General features: G+C 45.1%; 1 protein-coding gene across 3 annotated transcripts in view; it reads left to right on the forward strand.

The window, feature by feature from the left end:
• Positions 1 to 25,195, forward strand: part of FANCD2 (FA complementation group D2) — a 158,656-nt gene that overhangs the window by 84,581 nt on the left and 48,880 nt on the right. For all 3 annotated transcript variants that reach the window (XM_050959975.1, XM_050959976.1, XM_050959977.1), the window contains 5 exons: positions 3,503 to 3,634; positions 3,772 to 3,890; positions 6,086 to 6,199; positions 20,925 to 21,052; positions 23,706 to 23,805. In XM_050959975.1, coding sequence (XP_050815932.1) covers positions 3,503 to 3,634; positions 3,772 to 3,890; positions 6,086 to 6,199; positions 20,925 to 21,052; positions 23,706 to 23,805 — 593 coding nt within the window. The remainder of the gene's footprint in view (positions 1 to 3,502; positions 3,635 to 3,771; positions 3,891 to 6,085; positions 6,200 to 20,924; positions 21,053 to 23,705; positions 23,806 to 25,195) is intronic.

Genomic DNA, 25,195 nt, shown 5'->3' on the forward strand with positions numbered 1-25,195 from the left:
ATATATTCATGTAATGTTTAAGAAAAGTTTTGTACGCAGACAAATTTGTGTACACAGAGTCAATTCCTTACCTCTCTCTAAAAATGCAAAGTTTCAAAAAGTTCCATGAATAGAAGATTGTGGGGGGCAGAATAGATCTGGAAAAGGAGAAGACGTCTCGAGATAAATGTGAGAAGGGAGGGACAGGCAGTAGAAACAAAAATGAAACTGTTTGAGCAGCATATTCCAGAAGTCTTGAGGTCTTTCTGAATTTAGCTTTCATTCATTTGAGATCTACCACACCATTCTCTCACTAGAAGGGAAAACCTATAATGGCAGCAAGCCGTGAAAGAGACCCAGTTTGGGAATATTTTAATGAAGTTCCTCTACCTGTGAGTAAGACAGGCATGCATGCGTAATGCAAACAGTGCAACAAAGAAATGCAAGGCCTGCTTGCCCGAATGAAACAACATCATGAGAAGTGTTCCTTCTCAGGAGGAAGCTGCGTTGAAGATTAAAGGAACATGTCTGAACATGCAGGATCTTCAGGTTGGTAAACTTTTTTATTTCATATTTCTTTCTTAAGGACTGCCTGTCTTCCTTCTGGACTATCCTTGAATTTTTATGTTTGAGCAAAAAATATATAGTTATTACTCTATGGTACTATCATTTTAGATGCAGTTGTGATAAAAAATAAATAGCTGAAATAGGCAGATCTTCCTTTTACAATTTCACCTTGAAAGTAGTACTGAGTGTCAGTGAGTAATACTAAATGAGCAGTTTGGTAATAATAATTAAATAACTGCATTGACTTATTTTGTTTAGGAGACTCCATCCTCAACATACAGGATTCTAAAGACTACGTACCTTCAAGATCACCATTATTTTCTGTAGTTTCAGAGTTATCTGCCAAAGATAGTGTTACAGTTACATCATGTATGTCATAGAGCCACAGTATCACCTGTAGCAAAAAGAAAAAAAAATCTCCATCATCCAGAAACAACCATAGATAAGTTTTTGTGATAAGAACCAGCAGATAACAAAAAGAGGTAATTGATTAAAAAATTGCCTGGTTTGTTTATGCAACAAACTCTCCTTTGCGTATGATTGAGAACTCACACTTCATTAACATGGTTCAGTCATTAAGACCAGGATACAGTCCACCCAACAGAGCAGATGTCACAGGCAAATGGCTGGATAAAGTGTATGAAAGAGAAGTCGAGCAGTTTGAAAAATGTCTAGAGAGTGAAATTTTTAACCTGAGTCTTGATGGTTGGAGCAGTGTCCAGAATGATCCTGTTGTATGTGCTTGTGTGACAACAGAAAAACGGAATGTCTTCCTTACAGAAACAATTGATACATCAGGAAATGCACACTCTGCAGAATACTTACAAGAAGTAACAGTAAAAGCTATGAAAAAAAATTCAAATGTCTAGTACGCAGCTTGGTCACAGACAATGCTGCAAATGTATCCAAGATGAGAAGAAATTTAGAAGAGCATGAAGAGAGTCCCAAGCTAACAACATAGGGTTGCAGTGCTCATTTGATGCATCTCCTAGCCAGAGACTTCAGTGTTCCAGAAATAAAGGCTAATGTTGTTGAAATTGCAAAATACTTCCATAACAACCACTTTGCAGTAGCTGCTCTGAAAAAAGTGGGAGGAACCAAGCTAACTCTCCCACAAGACGTGCGATGGAACTCAGTAGTGGACTGTTTTGAGCACTATATCAAGAACTGACCTAATCTGATGACAATTTGTGAACAAAATATTGAAAAAATAGATGGCACTGTCACAGACAAAGTTCTCAACATTGGTCTTAAGAGAAATGTTGAACACATGCTGAGTACCCTGAAGTCTACTTCTGTAGCCTTGAACAAAATGCAGGGAAATAGCTATTTTATTGCTGACACTGTTGAAATTTGGAAGGATCTGAATGAGATTTTAAAAAGAGAAATATGCAATGACAGAGTTAAATTACAAGCATTTAAAAAAATGAATGGGACAAGCACTAACGCCAGCTCATTTTCTTGCAAATATTCTCAATACTCAGTACCAGAGTCAAACCTTAACTGCTGAAGAAGAGGAGTTGGCTATGACATGGACATCCAGCAATCAACCCTCCACAATGCCAACTATAATAAACTTCAGAGCTAAGGGAGAACCATTCAAGAAATATGTTTGCTGATGATGATTTAAAGAAAGTCACAGCAATGAACTGGTGGAAGTCACTTAAGCGCTTGGATTCAGAGACTATTGAAGTGATAAACTTACTTTTAACAGCAGTAGCTTCTTCTGCTGGTGTAGAAAGAATATTTTCTTCCTGTTGACTGATTCATTCCAAATTGAGGAATTGTTTGGCACCTGAAAAAGCTGGAAAGCTTGTTTTTCTTTTCTAGATTATGAACAAACAGGAAAATGAAGGTGAAGATGACTGAGTTAGCTGCAGAAGCCAATATTTTAAGTTTCTCATTTTGACCTGGCTGACACAATGGATTTAATTTTTGTTTTTTTTTTTTTTTAAATTTCATTTATCTATTTTAGTTAAAAACAATTTTAACAAAACAACCCTGATTTTAAAAAACTTGAATGCTTAACAAAATTCAAAAATTCATATGCTTGTTTTGTTAAAATATTATATTTATGCTATTGAAGAAAAAAATCCAGAATACATAACATTTTTGTTTTAGTTAAATAAAACAATTTAAATATCTGTCTTGTGATTTTCTCCTCCTAATACAGCATGGCAAGAAAATCCACCAAACTTTAATGATTAACCTGTTGAATTGGAGATAGTTCACCTCCCAGTGACTTCATAAATATCTGCTTCAATTACCTTTGGTAAATGAAATAACCAAACAATCATTCATTTTCTGATATAGATGTTAAAACAAATCTGAAAAGTTTTCAAAATAAATCACTTTAAAAATGTATAGTATGCACCATCTAAAAATGAAACCTACATCTATCTCTGAGTTGTGAAGAATATGTATTAAGGTTATAACAACCAACAAGAATGCACTTTCATGTAGAAATCCATGATTAATTTGAGTCTTCCTGACTAATGATTTAAATCAAATCCACCCTGTTTCCTAATAGAAACTAGGCAATCTCATTGTACATAGTTAATATAACTAATGTATACCCTCTGTCCTCCTGCAGACTAATTCCTCATTTCATTGTTGCTTAGCATGTTTGTCAGCATCTCTAACCTCATACATGTTGTGTATTGACAAAAGACCTCCATCTGTTTCCCATTCTCACTTGCCCAGTAGTTTTCAAGCATTAGAAATGTTACAACCATTTTGGCTCCTTCCTACTCAGTGTTCTGGCTCCCAGTGGCTATGGCCATCTTAAACTTTGTGGACTTGCAGCTTTATATCCTTGGTACCTGCCAATGAGTGAAACTGAACAGGACTGCACAAGCTGAGTTAGTTTTACTCTCTCCATCAGGTGGTGTGCTTGTATCTTTGAGCTCCTATAAATTAAGTATGAAGAAGTGATTTTAAATGTTTGGGTTCGCAGCAGGGGAAAGCCTGTAGGAAGATTGGATTCTCCCATCTGTGTCAGAGATCTTCTCAAGAAGTTGCCCAGTGTGCAGTTGAGTTGCTGAAACCGCTGTGTAATCATATGGAGAACATGCACAATTACTTCCAGGTCAGAAGGCAGCAACTTGATTCTTAATCATTGCCAAGGGTTTTTTGTTTTATATCATTTCATTTATGGAAATGGAGGGGCAATGACATACGATAATTCTTGAAATAATATTTAATTAAGTTTGTTCTGTGTTTAAGGCACTAATTACAGAAAACCAGGGAATGGTGGATGGACCAAGAGTGAACATTCAGGAGCACCAGCTTATGTCGTCTTGTTACCAGCAGCTGCTGCAGGCCTTTCGCCTCCTGTTTGCTTGGTGAGTGTAAGGAGTGGCATGTTCATAGGGGTATGTAAACAAAGCCTGTTGATTGCTTTTTGTGTGGGTTCCTCTTCACTGAAGGGCTCATATGTAGCAAATAGCACATGCAGAACATCAAATTGTAGTGATACAGGCTTTTAAGAAAATGTTATATATTATATTACAATTGCTGTAAATTCAGTCAAACTATAAAGAATTGAAACTATAGATGATTAACCCTAGTTACAGTAATTTAAGATTCCATGCTGCAAATGGGTTCCAAGGCAACTACCTGGTTTTAATAGATCATGTGATCTTGGATTGAAGCCAGCAGAAGTACTGTATATACTCGACCATAAACCAGTTCCTTTATAAGCCAATCGCACCCCCCCCCCCCAGATGGATAAGTAAAAATGGAAAAATTTTATGACCCGTTCATAAGACAGTTTTATAATTCAGGGATTAGTGAACTTTGGCTCCTGGGCTATCAGGATAAACCGCTGATGGGCTGAGATGGTTTGTTTACCTCGAGCGTCCGCAGGCATGGAGGTAAACCTAAGTAAAGAAACTGTTCTGGCGTGCCAGCTGCTTACCCTGATGGGCCAGGACAGCAACTGGTGGGGAAATTTTTTCGGGTGGAGAAGCTGGGGTTCAGGGGAGTAACTTCTGTGACCACTCCCCACATGACCCCACCCCTAGCCCGAGACCCCCACACTCTCCCCACCCCATCTCTTACCACCTTATCTGGGGAGGGCCAGGGCCTCAGCCTGCTCCAGTAGGCCAGACCAGGCAGCGTAGCCGCACCATGTTCCAGCAGGCTGGGCGAGGTGGCACGGCCGCAGTGTGCTCCAGTGGGCCGGGTGGCGTGGGTATAGCCTGCTCTGGGGGTCGGGGCCAAGTGGTACAACTGCAGCCTGCCAGCCCTGGGGCTGCAGTTGCTTTGGAGGCTGGGGGGAGAGCAGCTTGGCCAGAAACAGAGAGACTCTGGCCCTGCCCCTTCCCTTCTGGCTGTGCTGGCTGTGCTGCTCTCCTTGCTTCCTCTGTTGAGGGCAGAGGCTGTGTCCCACCTCTCCCTCTCTATACCCGTTCATAAGCCCACCTCCTTTTCTGGTGCTTCCCTTTTTTACTAAAAAAATTCAGCTTATGAAAGAGTATATATGGTAAGACACCTATCTTTGTGCTTTCCAGTCTGTCTGGACATCAGGAACTAGCTAAAACAGTAAGTCCTTCTCTCCACAACTCAGCATTCAGGCAACGAGAGAGAAAAATTCATCCACAGATACTACAATGATGGCTATATTAGAAATACATATTCCTTAAGATAACAACAAAAACTCAGTTGCATGGTTAAGCACTCAAGTCAGAGGTGTAGATGCCAAAGTTATGGTTGCACACGCAGCCCAAACTTGGCCTCTACAGTTGCTCAAATAATACAATATAATACCATAAAAACTGTTCTTCTGCAGCCTAGTATCTTTTAATGAATACAGTGAATAAGACATGGCTCTGCTGATCATCCTGTATGTAAATTTTTCACGGGCTATGTTCGTCAGGCATACATAGAGCAATATGCAGTGGTGTAAGATGATACGTATGTATCGTAGGTAGTTGGGGGAAAAGTGTGATGTTATCTTGTATTATTTCAAAAATAGTATGTGTCATTCAATGCGTACACAGAAGGGGGCAGAATTAAGGGCATACAGCTAACCCTAGCTTTGGCATCCACTAAAGTTTAAGTGCTTAATGATGAACCTTAACATTCCCCTAAAATATTCGAATGAAATTTCCAAGGGGTGGTGGTTTATTTTTAAGAAATTTCATCCTCTGAAGCTCTTTGGCTAAGCTCCAGTGGGAATACCCTTTGTCATGCAAGGAGTATACGAGTGCTTACTGAATACTTACCACACACACTGAAGGAAAGGTATGAACTTTCACTGATCTGTTTTGTGTTCTGTGTGCATAATGCTTTTAATGGCCTGGAAAAGCTAAAGCAATTTCATGTGACCCAAATTCTCATTTTTTTCAAGAATTCTCTCATCTCCTCTTTTCCTGTAGCCAGGACAAACCTGTTCTAATTGTCCAAACTTCTTTTATTTTTCTTCTTGAAGACAGATTTAAAAGACTCTTAGCCATTGTGTAGCTGGCATTAATTTCTTCCCGTCCTCCAATTTGTCATATTGATGATGATCTGCAGCTCTTCTCTTTTTCCCCAGGAATGGATTTTCTCAACGTGAAAATAGTGACTTGCTGAGGTCAGCCCTCAAGGTCCTTGCAGACAGACTAAAGCCTGGAGAGACAGAGTTTCTGCTTCTTGAGGACCTAATCAGGTAGGATAAATGAAGGCGACAGTGCTGCATCCCCAGAACTTTAACAGAAATAATATTAAAAAAAATTATATATTTTCTGTGGGTGTTCTGCACAAATGTAACAGATAAAATCGATTAAGGGTTCCTGAGATTTTTTAGAACACAGGGCTTGATGCTCAGGGACAGTATAAATATATATGCAGCTCTTGGAAAGTGGAGGCACCTGAGGTCTATGAAATACTTGGAAATAGAGCAGGGGGTACTGGTATGTGTAAAATATTCTGAGAGGGACAGTGAAGGGTACCCTGGTTAGAGCACACGAGCGTGTGTGTGAGAGAGAGAGAGAGAATCTCTTTTGGGTGTGTACTGTTGGTCAAAAACAAATTGAGGGAGTACAAGGAATGGATTGGAAAATGATTTTGACAGTTATTATAATTGTGCAGTTCAAGGTCTCTCTCAATTCTGGATGTCTGGGCTGCTCTTCCCTCTGCAGCTTCGTGGAGGTGGAGCTGTTTTGGTGCCACATGCTCTGGCCACCCCACCTTTGCTGCCGCTTGCTGCTGGATTCTCTGCCTCTGTGGCAGCAGACAATGGTGATTTCTGTTGCCCCTGCGCTTACTCTTTTCTGTTTTTTTAACAGTTTTTGGGTAGTGGAGAGCAGAGTTCTCCTTCCTTGATGTTTCTCCTCCTCGTCTCTGGTTGATTAACCCTTTGGAGTTTTAACCCTCCCTGACCCTCCACTGCAGTGTTTCCCTGCTGGCTCCTCTGCCCCTTACAGGCATGGCTGAGCAGCCAAAAGAGCACTGGATCAAATCCAAGCAGTGCTTGATTTGTGAGGCAGGCCTCCCAAGCTTGGCAGACCATGACTTGTGCTCAGCCTGCACCCAACCCTCCATTCCTAATTGTATTAGGTCCTGGGGCTATGCGTCGGGCAGGCAAATGGAGTCCCTACCCATCAAGGCAGCTGTGACTCAAATGGGGGGAAAATGGACCAGGAACCCCAGTGCAGAACAGGGAGAGGTTCCAAAAACGAGGAGAACCCTGACCACTTGACTAAGGGGATAAGTCCCAGGTGCCTCTTGCAAAGCAAGTCATAAAGTGGGTCCTGAGTGCCCTGGGGAAAGAAGAAGGACTTCTAATCAGCCCTTTCCAAGCTGTCCAGATGGGTCTGATGGGTTCACCCTCCCCTCTCAGTATGAGTGGGACCCAGTGGGGGAGGATTCAGAGCCAGACCTCTCGAGGGCTCGAGGCCTGAAGGAAGACAAGCTGTAGGCAGCCTCCCCAAAGCCGCAGCAGAGCTTATATGCTCCCAAAGTGCGCAAAAAATAAAATAAAATAAATTTAAAAAATCTGAAGGGGGAAAGAAAAGGCACAAAAAATCCAGGAGATCCAAATCTTCTGACTCCTCCCTCTGCTCCCCTGCAGAAGGCGAGCTGTCTGGCTCTGAGTCCAAACAGGCTGGGGGAAAAACTCTGCAAAAGCTTTTTCTCTTGGAGAAATGTCAAGCCATGGTGCAGCAAGGTTATCTGCACGATTCAAACCCAACCTCAGCAGGCTCCTGAGAGTGAGTATCAGAATCAATTTCTTCCCTCAAATACCTCCCCAGTGGTGATAATACCCCTTCATTTTCCTTCCAGGAGGTGAGTAGGGTGAGCGGGGTAAGCTAGGTAAGGGCCAGCACATTAACAAGTGCGACCTCAGGCTCCATAACATTCCAGACCCAAAGGGCTCCATTGCTGAAATACCAAAGGCTGATGCTGTAATAACCTTAGTCCCAGATTTGGACCTTAGCGTCCAAAATATGGGGGTTAGCATGAAAACCTCCAAGCTTAGTTACCTGCTTGGACCTGGTACCTGCTGCCACCACCCAAAAAATTAGAGTGTTTTGGGGCACTCTGGTCCCCCTGAAAAACCTTTCCTGGGGACCCCAAGACCCAAATCCCTTGAGTCTCACAACAAAGGGAAATAATCCTTTTTCCCTTCCCCCCTCCAGGTGCTCCTGGAGAGATACACAGACACAAGTTCTGTGAATCCAAACAGAGTGAATCTCCCTCTCTGTTCCCAATCCTGGAAACAAAAAGTACTTTCCTATTCCCCCAGAGGGAATGCAAAGTCAGGCTAGCAATCCAACACACAAATCTCCCCTTGATTTCTTCCTCCCACCAATTCCCTGGTGAGTACAGACTCAATTTCCCTGAAGTAAAGAAAAACTCCAACAGGTCTTAAAAGAAAGCTTTATATAAAAAGAAAGAAAAATAAGTACAAATGTTCTCTCTGTATATAGATGATACAACACAGGGTCAATTGCTTAAAAGAATATTGAATAAACAGCCTTATTCAAAAAGAATACAAATCAAAGCACTCCAGCACTTATATTCATGCAAATACCAAAGAAAAGAAAACCATAGAACTTACTATCTGATCTCTTTGTCCTTACACTTAGAAACAGAAGACTAGAAAGTAGAACTACTTCTCCAAAGCTCAGAGAAAGCAGGCAGCCAGAAAAAAAAAAGACCTTAGACACTCAAATCCCTCCACCCAAAGTTGAAAAAATCCGGTTTCCTGATTGGTCCTCTGGTCAGGTGCTTCAGGTGAAAGAGACATTAACCCTTAGCTATCTGTTTATGACACGCCCCCCAAATTGCAGACAGTGGGGAAGCTCACTGGCGGCGATTTCCTTCTAGAACTTGAAAATAAACAGATTAATACAACACATACACCTTTACATATACTCCTAAGTATATAACTAACAGACTTCTACATTTTAAGAACACTTTTTAACTACTGAATTCTGGGAAACTCTCACGGGAGAGTGCATCAGCAACTTTATTAGAAGCTCCTGTGATGTGTTGAATTTCAAAATCAAAATCTTGGAGAGCTAAACTCCAACGAAGAAGTTTCTTGTTGTTCCCCTTGGCAGTATGAAGCCACTTTAGTGCAGCATGGTCAGTTTGTAGTTGGAACCGCCGTCCCCAAACATATGGGCGTAGCTTTTCCAGGGCGTACACAATGGCATAGCATTCCTTTTCACTGACTGACCAGTGACTTTCCCTCTCAGACAGTTTCTTGCTGAGAAACACGACAGGATGGAAGTTGTGATCTGTTGCTTCCTGCATGAGCACTGCTCCTATACCACGCTCAGATGCATCCGTGGTTACTAGGAATGGCTTGTCAAAGTCCGGGGCCCTGAGCACAGGGTCAGACATGAGCGTTGCCTTAAGTTGGGTAAAGGCCTTTTGACACTCATCAGTCCACTTAACTGCATTTGGCTGGGTCTTTTTGGTCAGGTCGGTCAGTGGGGCAGCGATTTGGCTGTAGTGTGGTACAAATCGCCTGTAGTATCCGGCCAAGCCTAAGAAGGATTGGACCTGTTTCTTTGACCTTGGGACAGGCCACTTTTGGATAGCATCCACCTTGGCCTGTAGGGGGTTTATGGTTCCTCGACCCACCTGGTGCCCCAGGTAAGTCACTCTGTTTTGGCCTATTTGACACTTTTTGGCCTTAACAGTTAGTCCTGCCTGCCTGATGCGCTCAAAGACCTTTTCCAGGTGTAGTAGGTGTTCGGGCCAGGAGTCAGAAAAAATGGCCACATCATCGAGGTAGGCAACTGCAAATTCTCCCAGTCCAGCTAGTAGACCATCTACCAGCCTTTGGAAGGTGGCGGGTGCATTACGAAGGCCGAAAGGAAGGACATTGAATTCATACACCCCCGCATGGGTGACGAATGCTGACCTCTCCTTGGCAGGTTCATCTAGCGGTACTTGCCAGTACCCCTTGGTTAAGTCTATTGTAGAGATGAACTGGGCACGTCCCAACTTTTCCAATAGCTCATCGGTACGTGGCATTGGATAGTTGTCCGGACGAGTTACAGCATTTAGCTTACGGTAGTCCACGCAAAAGCGTATTTCCCCATCTGGTTTGGGTACCAGAACCACTGGAGATGCCCATGCACTGGTAGATGAGCGGATTATACCCATTTGTAGCATGTTCTGGATCTCCCGTTCTATAGCAGCTTGGGCATGAGGAGACACTCGGTAGGGTGGGGTTCTGATTGGGTGAGCATTACCTGTATCAATGGAGTGGTATGCCCGTTCAGTCCGTCCTGGGGTGGCTGAGAACAATGGGGCAAAGCTAGTGCACAGCTCCTTGATTTGTTGCCGCTGCAGACGTTCCAGGGTGGTTGAGAGGTTCACCTCTTCCACGCCACCGTCTTTTTTCCCGTCGTAGTAGACACCGTCAGGCCACTCAGCATCATCTCCCTGGACTGTAAACTGACAAACCTGTAAGTCTCTGGAATAGAAAGGCTTGAGAGAATTAACATGGTACACTTTAGGCTTTAGTGAGGAATTGGGAAATGCTATGAGGTAGTTTACAGCTCCCAGGCGCTCTTGGACCGTGAAGGGCCCTTCCCATGATGCTTCCATCTTATGGGCCTGTTGCGCCTTCAAGACCATAACCTGGTCTCCTACCTTGAAGGACCGATCTCTGGCATGTCTGTCATACCAGGCCTTTTGCTCTTCTTGAGCATTCTTTAGGTTCTCTTTAGCAAGGGCTAAAGAGTGTCGGAGGGTGCTTTGTAGGTTGCTTACAAAGTCCAGAATGTTAGTTCCTGGAGAAGGCGTAAACCCCTCCCATTGCTGCTTCACCAACTGTAATGGCCCCTTAACCTCGTGACCATACACAAGTTCAAATGGTGAAAACCCTAAACTGGGATGTGGTACAGCCCTGTAGGCAAACAGCAACTGCTGCAACACTAGGTCCCAATTATTGGAGAATTCGTTGATGAATTTTCGTATCATGGCCCCCAAAGTTCCATTGAACCTTTCCACCAGGCCATTGGTTTGATGGTGGTACGGGGTGGCAACCAAGTGATTCACCCCATGAGTTTCCCACAGTTTTTCCATGGTCCCTGCCAGGAAATTAGACCCTGAATCTGCAAAGATGTCTGTTAGGGCCAGGCACACAGTGTTAGCCCTGGTGTTGCCTAGAGCGACTGCTTCTGGCCATCGGGTAGCAAAGTCCACTAAAGTCAGTACGTACTGCTTTCCTCTGGGCGTCTTTTTTGGGAAAGGGCCCAGAATATCCACAGCTACTCGCTGAAATGGGACCTCAATTATGGGGAGTGGCTGGAGAGGGGCCTTGACCTGGTCTTGAGGCTTTCCCACTCTTTGGCATACCTCACAAGACCGGACATACTTGGCAACATCCTTGCCCATCCCCTCCCAGTGAAAGGACTTCCCCAACCGGTCCTTGGTTCTGTTCACCCCAGCATGGCCACTGGGATGATCATGGGCTAAGCTTAAGAGCTTCTCCCGGTACTTAGTTGGAACCACCAACTGTTTTTGCGGCTGCCATTCTTCCCGGTGTCCACCAGAAAGAATTTCCTTGTATAAAAGTCCTTGGTCTATAACAAACCGGGATCGATTAGAAGAGCTGAGAGGCGGTGGGGTGCTCCGTGCCGCCGCCCAAGCTTTCTGAAGGCTGTCATCCGCTTCCTGCTCAGCCTGGAACTGTTCCCTTGAGGCTGGGGTCACCAGTTCTTCCTCAGACTGTGGACTTGGGCTTGGTCCCTCTGGAAGCGATGTAGGTGATGGGGTTGTTTCCGTTGCTGGTGTACCGCTCTCCGCTGGTGCACCTGAGGGTATTTCAGGCTCTGGCTGAGCCTTTTGGGTATGGCTGTCTTGTGCTTCTGCCAGTTTTGGCTCGCTGGCGCCCTCTGGCGTTGAGTTTGAAGATGTAGTTGCACTTGCTGGTGCTGGTTGCTGTTCCAGTTCCGGGCCTGGGACTGGAGATGCTGTGGCTGTTTCAGTGGTAGGCATGGAATCCGGGTCCACTACCTCTGTCTGGGTCTCTGGTAACACAGACGGGGCCTCTGTGGACGGTTCAGGAACAGGAATGGGTCTGGAAGCTTGCCTGGTTTGGCTACGTGTAACCATTCCCACTCTCTTGGCCCGCCTCACCTGGTTGGCCAAGTCTTCCCCCAGTAGCATGGGGATAGGATAATTGTCATAGACTGCAAAAGTCCACATTCCTGACCAGCCTTTGTACTGGACAGGCAGTTGAGCTGTAGGCAAGTCTACAGCTTGTGACATGAAGGGGTAAATTGTAACTTTGGCCTTTGGGTTGATGAATTTGGGGTCAACGAAGGATTGGTGGATAGCTGACACTTGTGCCCCCGTGTCTCTCCACGCAGTAACCTTCTTTCCGCCCACTCTCAAATTTTCCCTTCGCTCCAAGGGTATTTGAGAGGCATCCGGGCCTGGGGATCTTTGGTGTGATGGTGGTGTAATGAATTGCACTCGCATGGTGTTCTTGGGACAGTTGGCCTTGATATGTCCCAGTTCATTACACTTAAAGCATCTTCCATCTGATGGGTCACTGGGCCGAGGTGAGTTACTGGAGACTGGTGAGGTTGAAGGGTAGGGTATCTGTGGCTTTACTTGGGTGGTATGTGGGGTCTTTGGCTGTCCTCGGTTGTAGGGTTTATGGTCTGTGTGCGCCCTGGGGTAATCGTTCCCCTTGACAGTAGCTTTCTTGCTTTCTGCCAGTTCCATCCATTTGGCTCCAATCTCCCCCGCCTCAGCGATATTCTTGGGGTTTCCATCTTGTATGTACCGCGTGATGTCTTCAGGAACACCATCCAAGAACTGCTCCATTTGTATGAGGAGGTTCAGTTCTTCCAAGGTTTGAATGTTGTTTCCTGTTAGCCAGGCCTCATAGTTTTTTGCAATGTAGTAGGCGTGTTTGGGAAATGACTCCTCTGGTTTCCACTTTTGGTTTCTGAAACGCCGACGGGCATGATCTGGGGTTATCCCCATCCTGTATCTGGCCTTGGTTAGGAAAAGTTTATAGTCATTCATTTGGTGCTTAGGCATTTCAGCTGCCACCTCTGCTAAAGGTCCACTGAGCTGTGACCTCAATTCTACCATGTACTGGTCTTCGGGAATGCTGTACCCAAGACAGGCTCTTTCAAAATTTTCCAAGAAGGCCTCGGTGTCATCACCTGCCTTGTAGGTGGGAAATTTCCTGTGCTGTGGAGCAATATTTGGCGCCGGGTTGTTAGGGTTGGCTGGCACAGGCAGCCCAGCTTTTGCCAACTCCAGTTCATGTTTTCTCTGTTTTTCCTTCTCTTCATTCTCTTTTTGTTGTTTTTCCATTTCTCGGTGGTGGTTTTCCATTTCTCGGCGGTGGGCCACCTCTTCTTCTTCTAGTTTTCTTTTGTGTGCTGCCTCCTTGGCTGCCTCTTTGGCTGCCTGTTCTCTTTGGTAGGCTGCCTGTTCTCTTTGGTAGGCTGCCTCTTTGATCTGTTCTTCTCTTTCTTTCATCTCCATCTCTTTTTGTTTTATTTCCAGTTGCTGTTTGTGTTTTTCCATCTCTCGCCTGTGTTCAGCTTCTTTGATTTGTTCTTCGGCGTCAATTTTTGCCTTAGAAGTCATGGTTCCTGTTTTCTTGTGTTGGGGTGCCCTCCGGTGTTTATCTTTTGAACTGCAGGTTCTCGGTTGCCTCCTGAAGTCTGCCTAGCAACAGTGCCTTTAGCTAATCTTCAATGTCAAGTAAACCTGAAAAACCACTTTATTTGCATTCATATAGTGCTGGTATGACTCTCAATGGGAGTGCTATTGTGTGACAAAAGACTGTTAATAGTCCTTAACGACTTCTGCTTAACATGCAAGCCACAAACTGCCAGAGAGAGCAGAAAAAAAAAATTTCTCTCTGGTTCCCTTTTAAAACCAAACTGTTTCTCTCTGCTAAAAAGCCCTTAGCAGAGAAACGAAAAATATAATATTTCTACTGGCTTCTGGATTCTGTCTATCTCCCACCAGCTGCCGCCATGTAATAACCTTAGTCCCAGATTTGGACCTTAGCGTCCAAAATATGGGGGTTAGCATGAAAACCTCCAAGCTTAGTTACCTGCTTGGACCTGGTACCTGCTGCCACCACCCAAAAAATTAGAGTGTTTTGGGGCACTCTGGTCCCCCTGAAAAACCTTTCCTGGGGACCCCAAGACCCAAATCCCTTGAGTCTCACAACAAAGGGAAATAATCCTTTTTCCCTTCCCCCCTCCAGGTGCTCCTGGAGAGATACACAGACACAAGTTCTGTGAATCCAAACAGAGTGAATCTCCCTCTCTGTTCCCAATCCTGGAAACAAAAAGTACTTTCCTATTCCCCCAGAGGGAATGCAAAGTCAGGCTAGCAATCCAACACACAAATCTCCCCTTGATTTCTTCCTCCCACCAATTCCCTGGTGAGTACAGACTCAATTTCCCTGAAGTAAAGAAAAACTCCAACAGGTCTTAAAAGAAAGCTTTATATAAAAAGAAAGAAAAATAAGTACAAATGTTCTCTCTGTATATAGATGATACAACACAGGGTCAATTGCTTAAAAGAATATTGAATAAACAGCCTTATTCAAAAAGAATACAAATCAAAGCACTCCAGCACTTATATTCATGCAAATACCAAAGAAAAGAAAACCTTTGTCCTTACACTTAGAAACAGAAGACTAGAAAGTAGAACTACTTCTCCAAAGCTCAGAGAAAGCAGGCAGCCAGAAAAAAAAAAGACCTTAGACACTCAAATCCCTCCACCCAAAGTTGAAAAAATCCGGTTTCCTGATTGGTCCTCTGGTCAGGTGCTTCAGGTGAAAGAGACATTAACCCTTAGCTATCTGTTTATGACAGATGCTGCTTTAGCATCTCTCCCCATGGATATGGTTAGCCCCTCAGAAGGGGATTTCTACCCTACGGACCCCACAGATAGGAAGATGGAGGCCTGTCATAAACAGATAGTTAAGGGTTAATGCCTCTTTTACCTGTAAAGGGTTAAGAAGCTCAGTAAACCTGGCTGACACTTGACCAGAGGACCAATAAGGGGACAAGATACTTTCAAATTTTGGTGGAGGGAAGTCTTTGTTTGTGCTCTTTGTTTCGGGTGTTGTTCGTTCTTGGGACTAAGAGGGACCAGACATCAATCCAGGCTCTCCAAATCTTTCTGAATCAGTCTCTCATGTTTCAAAATTGTAAGTAACAGCCAGGCAAGGCGGATTAGTTTTATTTTTGTTTTCTCAACTTGTAAATGTTCCTTTTTTGCTGTGAGGATTTTACCTATGCTTGCTGTAACTTTGAACCTAAGGCTAGAGGGTGTTCCTCTGGGCTACGTGAATCTGATTACCCTGTAAAATATTTTCCATCCTGATTTTACAGAGATAATTTTTTTACTTTTCTTTCTTTAATTAAAAGCTTTCTTTTTTAAGAACCTGATTGATTTTTCCTTGTTTTAAAATCCAAGGGGATTGGATCTGGACTCACCAGGGATTGGTGGGGGGAAAGGAGGAGGGATGGTTAATTTCCCCTTGTTTTAAGATCCAAAGGGTTTGGATCTGTGTTCACCAGAGAACTGGTGAAGTCCCTCAAAGCAACCCAGGGAGGGGAAAGTTTTGGGGGGACAGGGAGTGCTCCAGACACTAACTTCTGGATGGTGGCAGTGTTACCAGATCTAAGCTAGTAATTAAGCTTAGAAGTGTCCATGCCGGTCCCCACATCTGTACCCTAAAGTTCAGAGTGGGGGAGGAATCTTGACAAGACCATTCTCAAACAGAACTTTGAAGCCTGCTTTGCCACCTTCCGAGCATCCTTGGGAGCAGCTGCCTGCTTTGCAAGAGCATCACTCCTGATTGGGAGATCACAAAGCCCGTAAGGAGAGAGATCACCCTGACTTTGGCTCCATTTTAATGAATATCTCCCTAGCAACAGTGATTGTAACCTCAATGGATACAATGAGATTCTCAGAATCATAGAAGATTAGGGTTGGAAGAGACCTCAGGAGGTCATCTAGTCCAACCCCTTGCTCAAAGCAGCACCAATGCCAGCTAAATCATCCCAGCCAGGGCTTTGTCAAGCAGAGCCTTAAAAATCTCTAAGGATGGAGAGTCTGCCACCTCCCTAGGTAACCCATTCCAGTGCTTCACCACCCTTCTAATGAAATAGTGTTTCCTAATATCCAGCCTAGACCTCCCCCACTGCAACTTGAGACCATTGCTCCTTGTTCTGTCAATTCTCCAGTTTGTCTAGGTCACTCTGGACCCTATCCCTACCCTCCGGCATATCTATCTCTCCCACCAGCTTAGTGTCATTTGCGAATTTGCAGAGTGTGCAGTTCATCCCATCATCCAGATCATTGATCAAGATGTTGAACAAAACTGGCCCCAGGACCAACTCCTGGGGTACTCTACTTGATTCCGGCTGCCAAATAGACATCAAGCCGTTGATCACTACCCGTTGAGCCTGACAATCCAACCAGCTTTCTATCCACCTTATAGTCCATTCATCCAATCCATATGTTTTTAAATGCTGGCAAGAATACTGTGAGAGACTGTATCAAAAGCTTTGCTAAAGTCAAGCTATATCACATCCACCGCTGTGGGAGACTGTATCAAAAGCTTTGCTAAAGTCAAGCTATATCAGATCCACCGCTTTCCCCATATCCACAGAGCCAGTTAGCTCATCACAGAAGGCAATCAGGTTGGTCAGGCCTGACTTGCCATTTGTGAATCCATGTTGACTGTTCTTGATCACCTTCAAAATGGATTTCTTGAGGACCTGCTCCATGATTTTGCTAGGGACTGAAGTGAGGCTGACCGGTCCATAGTTCCCCAGGTTCTCTTTCTTCCCTTTTTAAAAAATGAGTACTATATTTGCCTTTTCCCAATTGTCCGGGACCTCCCCTAATCGCCACAAATTTTCAAAGATAATGGCCAATGGCTCTGCAATCACATCAGCCAACTCCCTCAGCACCCTTGGATGCATTAGATCTGGCCCCATGGACATGTGCATGTCCAGCTTTTCTAAATAGTCCTTAACTTGTTCTTTCTTCACCGAGGGCTACTCACCTCCTCCCCATACTGTGTTGCCCAGTGCAGCAGTGTGGGAGCTGACCTTGTCTGTGAAGACTGAAGCAAAAAAAACAGTGAGTACTTCAGCTTTTTCCACATCATCTGTCCCTCTGTTGCCTCCCCCATTCAGTAAGGGTCCTACATTTTCCCTGACCACCTTCTTGTTGCTAACATACCTGTAGAAGCCCTTCTTGTTACCCTTCACATCCCTTGCTAGCTGCAACTGCAATTGTGCTTTGGCCTTCCCAATTATTGCTAGAGCATGCAGGGGTGTATTTTTATACTCCTCCCTAGTCATCTGTCCAAATTTCCACTTCTTGTAAGCTTCTTTTTTGAGTTTAAATCTTCGGTGAGCTTCACTGTTAAGCCAAGCTGGTCACCTGCCATATTTGCTATTCTTTCTGCGCTTCAGGATGGTTTGTTCTTGCGCCGCCAGTAAGGCTTCTTTAAAACACAGCCAGCTCTTCTGTACTCCTTGCCCCTTCATATTAGCTTCCCAGGGGATCCTGCCCATCAGTTCCCTAAGGGAGTAAAAGTCTGCTTTTCTGAATTCCAGGGTCTGTATTTTGCTACTCTCCTTTCTTCCTTTGTGAGGATCCTGAACTTAACCATCTTGTGGTCACTGCTGCCTAGGTTACCACCCACTTCTACTTCCCCTAACAATTCTTCTCTGTGTGTAAGCAGCAGGTCAAGAGGAGCACGGCCCCTAGTTGGTTGCTCTAGCACTTGTACCAGGAAGTTGTCCCCAACACTCTCCAAAATCTTCCTGGAATGTCTGTGCACCACTGTATTGCTCTCCCAGCAGATATCAGGATGATTAAAGTCTCCCATGAGAACCAGAGCCTGCGATCTAGTAACTTCTGCTAGTTGCCAGAAGAAAGTCCCCCAAGAATGAGCCATGGCTTCCGGCTAAGCTGCCAGGCACCACCTCAAAGCATTTGCTCATGGCTGCAATAGCTTCTTCGCCAGCTGTTCCCAGTCTTGCTCCTCCTTGTTCCGGTCCTGCCCCTGCCTTTTTCCTGCATTGGACCCAGTCTTGCCCCTGCCTTGCCTCATCTGGGTAACCCAGTTCTGACTCTCTGCTCCAATTCCTGAGCTCTGACCCTTGGCTCTGACATCTGGCCTCTGACTCTGGTTCTGACTCTGCTCTCAGATTCCAGTCTACCAACTCCTGTTCCGACCACTAGGCATGACTGCCCACATCCCAGCCATGTGACAGTTTGAGCAGCAATAAACAAACAATGAGAACTGATGTGGTGAGTATGGATTCTAGAAAGGTCAATATCTCTCTGACGGAGATAGTGGGAATCCTACAGACCTTGCAGGCCCAGGCTGTCATCCTAGCGGCACAGAATGCAGTCCCGCAAGCTCAAGCTGCCACCCCCTGTGCTCCACTCCCTGCTTCTCGTGAGCCCAAGCTCCCTCTGCCTGGCAAGTTCAATGGTGTTAGCAGAAAATGTTATGGATTCCTAAATCAGGATCAGCTCCTGTTTCTGCTATGCCCAGAATTGAATCCCATTGACCACGCCCGAGTGGGATTGATTATCAGCCTGTTTAGTAGGGGGCCCTGGTGTGGTCTAGAAGGCCTCTGTCTGTCCTCCAGAGTCATTAAGTAATTGCTTTCATCTAGGAGAGCACTGACACTAAAAGTGTATTCCTCTATCTGGTCCAGGGACCAAGGACTCCCTTCGATCCTCTGACTTCAGCGTTGGCCTTTTATTTATACTTTGTGTCTTAGTAGCTGCCATGTCTTCTAGGCTAGTGTCGGAGCTGGCAGCCTTATCCATACATGAGCCCTACTGTCCATTTCACGTGGTTAGGGTGGTGCTCAGACACCAAAATCCCTTCTTCTTAAGAAAAATTTCTCCCTTCATGTTTCCCAAGAGGCTATGCTTCCTTCGTTCTGTCCAAAACCACAACATCCAACAAAAAAGATGTGGCCAATCTTACATGTCAGAAGAACGTTAAAATCTATCTAAAGCTTACAGAATCCTTGAGAAGATCAGGCTCTCTCTTCATGTCTTTCCATCTAAAATGCCTCCATTGCTAGGTAGATTAGACTATGTATTATGGAAGCCTACAAATCATCAAAGGTTCCTGTTCCATAAGGGATCAAGGTGCACTCCATGAGATCCTTAGCATCCTCATTAGCATCCATGACATACCAGGGCACAGTCCAGACTAATGAGTAGTTGTGTCACCACTGCCCTGTAACATGGGATGCTCTTTGCAGTGCCTTACTGCTTTAGCCTCCAATCTATACTGCTCACAAACAGCCTCCCCCATGTAAGTCATTCTCAGCCATGTCTGTGTGCTGCAGCCAGCCAGCCACAACTGAGCCCTTACCAGCCTACCAGCCTGAGTTATGCTGCAGGGTGACCCCAATACACCCCCAGACCCAGCTCTTTCCCCAGAAGTTTATGGTGCCCAGACACTCCAAATGAAACACACTGGATTGGAGAAAACAGTAAAACAAGTTTATTAAATACAGAGAGAGAGATTTTAAGTGAGTATAAGTAATGAGTCAGAAATGGTTACCTCCACCCCCCCCCCAAGAAAATATTTACTAATGCTTAACTTAACAAACCGTATTAGATCCAAGCAAAGTTTTTTACCATGCACACTAGCAGATACTGACCAAACTCTCAGGACCCACTCCCAGAGTCCAATAGATGTTTTCCTTTGTCGTCTTAGGGGCAATGCCAGAGACAAGGAGAGAGAGAAGGGTCTCTTGGGGGTGTCATTTCCAACTGGGAGCAAGGTGACAGGCAATCTGGTGAAGAAAAGAAACTTCATGTTGTTTCTTTGCTAAGATGTAGATTTTTGTCTCTGCTCCCTTCCTTGCCAAAGAATGGAGCTAGCTTGTGGGGGCTTGGAACCAGAATGGACCGGCAGCCCCCCATCATCTCCCCTAAGTTCCCTGTGCAGCAGCTACCCAGCAGGCTATCAATTGCCAGGCAGTTCAGCTGTCCCTCCCCCTCCACCGTGTGCTGCTCCTGTCCTCTGCCTTGGAGCTGCTCCCGGGAGCCTCCTGCTTGCTGTGCAATGAGGGGAAGAGTGGTGCTAATGTCAGGGGGTCTCCCTCCCCCCAGCTCCTGCCTTCTGCTCCTTTACCACATCTCCACAGAGTGGGGGGACACACGACAGGGCTCAGGACAGAGGATAGCTTGCTGGCAGCAGCTGCTGTCTCAGCTTGCTGATCTACTTAAAAAGCAGTGTACTTAGAGTGGAATCAGCATACTTAAAGGGGCAGTGTGTGTCTCTCTCACACATACATAGTGTGTGTGTGTGTGTGTCTGTCTCTCTCTGCCATGCTGTCTCTCCTCCTTCCATTCATGCTGCCTTGTAGAGTTTGAGGGCTCAGCTGAGTGGTAGTTCATCATTTAGCAGTAAGGCATTCCCTGGGAAATATCCCACCCTCTTCCACTCTCTAACTTCAACACTTAAACCAAGCTTCACAATCATCATTGCTGTGTACAGTATTAAATTGTTTGTTTAAAACTTTGTGTGTGTGTGTGTGTGTGTGTGTGTGTGAGTGATATCTATCTATCTAGTCTTTCGTCTGGCAAAAAAAATTCCCTGGACACCCCCCCTCCCATGTACATTAATTCTTATGGTGAAATTGGATTTGCTTAACAGTGGTTTGCTTAAAGTAGCATTTTTCAGGAATATAACTACAACGTTAAGCGAGGAGTTACTGTAATGAGGCATCTGGTGCTGATCATCAATGAAGATGGGATGCCAGGCTAGCAGGATCTCAGGGTCTGATCTGGGCTGGCACTTCCTCTCTTTCTGTCTATATATGTGACATATCTGCAATGTCTTCATCCCTTTTCTTTCCTGTCACCCACAGCGAGAGTTTTCACTACTTGCTGAATTTCCAGCACAGCATTCCCAATTTCCAGTGTGCACTCACCCTCACTCAGCTCCTGAATGTCATTGCTGAAAAACCTGTGGCCAGCTGGAAAAAAGATAAAATAGGTAATGTATGCAGAACCTCTTTTCCTGGACAGGGTCTCATGCCGTCCTTTATCTGTAATGCTTTGGCTTGTCACCAGGCCGTCTAGAAAACTCACTAACATGAATAATGCTAAATGTATTGGAAGCTCTTTACCACCTGCTTTGTTATATGTCAGTCATGTAAAAAAACAGAGTACAGCTCCATTAGGTTTTTTGTTTTTTGTTTTTTTTAAATCATTCTTCAGTCAGGAGAAATGAAGGCTCAAAGGCAAGATGGCTGAGAAGAAGCATTTAACAAGTTTAACTTAAGCCTGTTCTACATACCGTTTTAGTCCTGACTGAACTATTTTGGTTAGGGGGGTAATTTTGCTGATAAAAGTAAATTGGTACAATCACTAGTGTCGGCACAATTGTACCACTATAAAGGTGCTTGTAACAGTATAGCTTATTCACATAAATTAATGAAAATAAACTATAGTGGTATAACTGCATCCCAATTGGGACTATTCCACTTTAACTATTTCTGTTCCTGACACTATACAGTAAAGTGATAGAAAAACTATAGACAAGTCCTAACAAAGCAAGAGGAGCAGCTCTTGCAAGCTGATTAGAGTTCACTTGCTAATGGGGACAGCAGCCACATGGGCTGAGAGATCTTCTTCCAAGGAATATGAAAGGAAGCTTGCTGGCCTTATTTTCCATGTTCACCAGATATTGCTAAAGCTAAAAGTGCAAGTTTGCAGGCTCCTCTCTCAGCTGTAAAGTGTTGCATTCTAGCAATGTCTCAGATCCACAAAACTATTCAGAATTGTACCTACTTACATCCTTTCCCTGGGATGAAGTAGGGGTGAACTGTCTGCCCTGGGTAGTGTTACAAACTGCCCTGCTCCTAGAGCAATTCAGTCAAGTTTGAGAGAGACCTAGCGGGTTTTAACAAGTTATTGAAAATAACAATAGGACCTAACTATATGATCCTAGGCTACAATACTGCAAGTAAGTAAAATCTCACTCCCTGCTGGGTGGTCCAGCCAGGCGTACCAGCTGCAGTCAGATGAATCTGTTTCTCTGTCTAGAGCAGGGGTAGGCAACCTATGGGATTTTCAGTGGCACTCACACTGGTCACCGGTCTCGGGGGCTCTGCATTTTAATTTAATTTAATTTAAAATGAAGCTTCTTAAACATTTTTAAACCTTATTTACTTTACATGCAACAATAGTTTAGTTATATATTATAGATTTATAGAAAGATACCTTCTAATAACGTTAAAATGTATTACTGGCATACAAAACCTTAAATTAGAGTTAATAAATGAAGACTTGGCACACCACTTCTGAAAGGTTGCCGACCCCTGGTCTAGAGTATGTCACCAGTGCATTACACACCACAGAGAAGCTCTTAACACACTCATATACATTATGGGCTAAGCATGCGCCCTGTGACAGGCACATACCCAGAATGTCCAGACGTGCCCTAACCATGGCTCCCCTTACTACTGGAAAACGTGAACACATACTAAAAGATAAACATTAAAAACAGGAAAGGGTAAAGGTGGCTCATGCCGGAGACACAAGAGCATCTCGGGGTGTGGTCTGTGTCTGGGTTCTGTAGTCCCCTAATGAAAAATTTACTCTTACCTGATCATTTCCTTTCCTTATGTCAGAGAAGCAGATGCAGCCTTTGGAGAAAGACAATTATTTCTGATTACAAAACTCTAAACTGTAAATTTGCCAGTTCAAATTAACATTAAAAGGTTGTGTCCAAAGGGAAAGTTCACCTGTCACTGGTAAACTAACATTTGAGTTAATACTTGTATGTCAGCATTGGAAAACTTCATTTTTGGTTTCGCAGGGTGGTGGCACTTAGCCCCAGCAGCAGGGAAAAACTGGTCTCTAGCTCCACAAACCAGAGGGAGGAAAGGAAACCTGTTGTAGCATTGTCAGACATGGATGGACAAAGAGAGAGTGACTCTGATAAGAATAACATCATAGAATATCAGGGTTGGAAGGGACCTCAGGAGGTCATCTAGTCCAACCCCCTGCTCAAAGCAGGACCAATCCCCAGACAGATTTTTGCCCCGATCCCTAAATGGCCCCCTCAAGGATTGAACTCACAACCCTGAGTTTAGCAGGCCAATGCTCAAACCACTGAACTATCTCTCCCCCCAAAATTGTCTGAAGCACAATTGTGGTGGGCAGCAAAGGAGTTAAAAAGAACAAACAAACTTTCAGACTTTGTGGGCAAAAATGAAAAAAACAAAATCATTGTCAAGGTACAGAAAAAAGGACAAGGTGCCCCATCACTTGAACCTGTGATAAGTAATGAAGAGCAAAAACAGATGATGCTGTATTATCACAGGAAGCAGGAGGAACTCAAGAAATTAGAAGAATCGCTGTGCCAGGCCAAGAGCTCACTAGACATGTGTATAAATCTCATTAGTGTGGCAATGATCTCTAAGGAATATGCCTTTCCCAACTCCCTCAGCTTTAGCACTTTGGGAGGCACCTGTATGGAGAACATAGGATCTGCTTGAAGTGGAATTACATTGTAATTAGCCAGAAGCATTTGGCTATCCTGCATTTGTATGAGGGAGAAAAAAATTGTCTTGGATGCTTGTATTCTCAGTGAGACAAAACACATCCAGGTCCCTCTTCAACTTATTACTTATCTTTGACAGCTTCACTTGCTAAACAGTTCCTCTGCCAGTCATGGACGCAGCCCAGTGGCATGCGAGAGAAGGGTAGCCAGTTCAGTGATGCGCTGCACACTCTGCTCTGGTAAGCATTCTTTGCTTCTGTGCAGTAACTTGGTTTCTGAGAGCAAACTCTCTTCATAAACAGTTTTTCTCTCAATGTCTGTTCAGATATTCTGGCTAGATCAAACCAAGGCGTTCTTTTAGAGCGGGGTAGGCAAACTACAGCCTGTGGGCTGGATCCAGCCCATCAGGGCTTTGGATCTGGCCCACGGGATCGCCACCCCTGTGGCGCTGCAGGCTCCGCATCACTCCTGGAAGCGGCTGGCACCAGGTCTCTGCGGCCCCTGGGGCGGAAAGTGAGCAGAGGGCTCCACGTGCTGCCCTTGCCTGCAGGCAACACCTCCTGCAGTTCGCATTGGCCGGGAACGGGGAACCATGGCCAATGTGAACTTCGAGGGAGGTACCCATAGGCGAGGGCAGCACGTGGAGCCCTCTTTCCTCCCCCTCCTGCAAGGAAGTGGTGCCGGGGGCTTCTGGGAACGACGCGGGGCCAGGACAGGCAGAGAGCCTGCCCTGGCCCTGGTATGCTCCACTGCCACCTTAGACGCGCTCCAGGTAAGCGGCGCTGGGCTGGAGCCCGCACCCCAACCCCCTCCTGCACCTGGCACCTCAACCCCCTGCCCTGAGCCCCCTGCTGCACGCTGCCTGCACCACAATCCTCTGCTGCACCCGCACCCTTCCTGCACCCCAACCCCCTGCCCTGAGCCCCCTCCTGCACCTGCACCCCAACCCCCTGCTGCACCCTTCCTGCACCCCAATCCCCTGCCCTGAGCCCCCTCCTGCACCTCACTCCCCTCCTGTATCCCAACCTCCTGCTCTGAGCCCCCCCTGCACTCTGCACCCCCTTCTGCACCCCAACCTCCTCCTAGAGCCCTTTCATACACCCTTCAGCCCTCCTCTGCCCCAGCCCCTTGCTCTGAGCCCCTTCCTGCACATCGCACTCCCTCCCATACCCCGCTTCGTCCCACACCCCAACCTGCTCCAGCCATATGTTCATGGCCCTGCATGCAATTTCCTCACCCAGATGTGGCCCTCAGGTGCAAAGTTTGCCCACCATTGTTTTAGAGTATCCAGTGTGAAACATGCTGAAATGCTTTTCCAGGAAGCCTTGTCAGGCCTGAGGGGACAGTAAAGAATATAAACAGTTCTTGAAAAACAGATTTGAACAGTTTTCATAACATTTCCTCCCCCCACCCCCTCCAAGACAAATAAGGTAGGAAGCAAACAGTAATCCTACAGCATGTGCAAACTGTGTCTGGAGACTGATGTTTGTGCAACTGCTTATTGGAAAATGGAGTTTCAAAAGCAGCCATTTTAAAATCTTTTACTTTCAAAAGGATGTTAATATCATCAAAGCTTTCTCAAGGTGTCTGTGAAACTGGACCTACAAATATGAAAGTATGAAGAAGTTT

Source organism: Gopherus flavomarginatus, chromosome 6 (assembly GCF_025201925.1).
Source record: "Gopherus flavomarginatus isolate rGopFla2 chromosome 6, rGopFla2.mat.asm, whole genome shotgun sequence".
Classification (NCBI taxonomy): domain Eukaryota; kingdom Metazoa; phylum Chordata; order Testudines; family Testudinidae; genus Gopherus; species Gopherus flavomarginatus.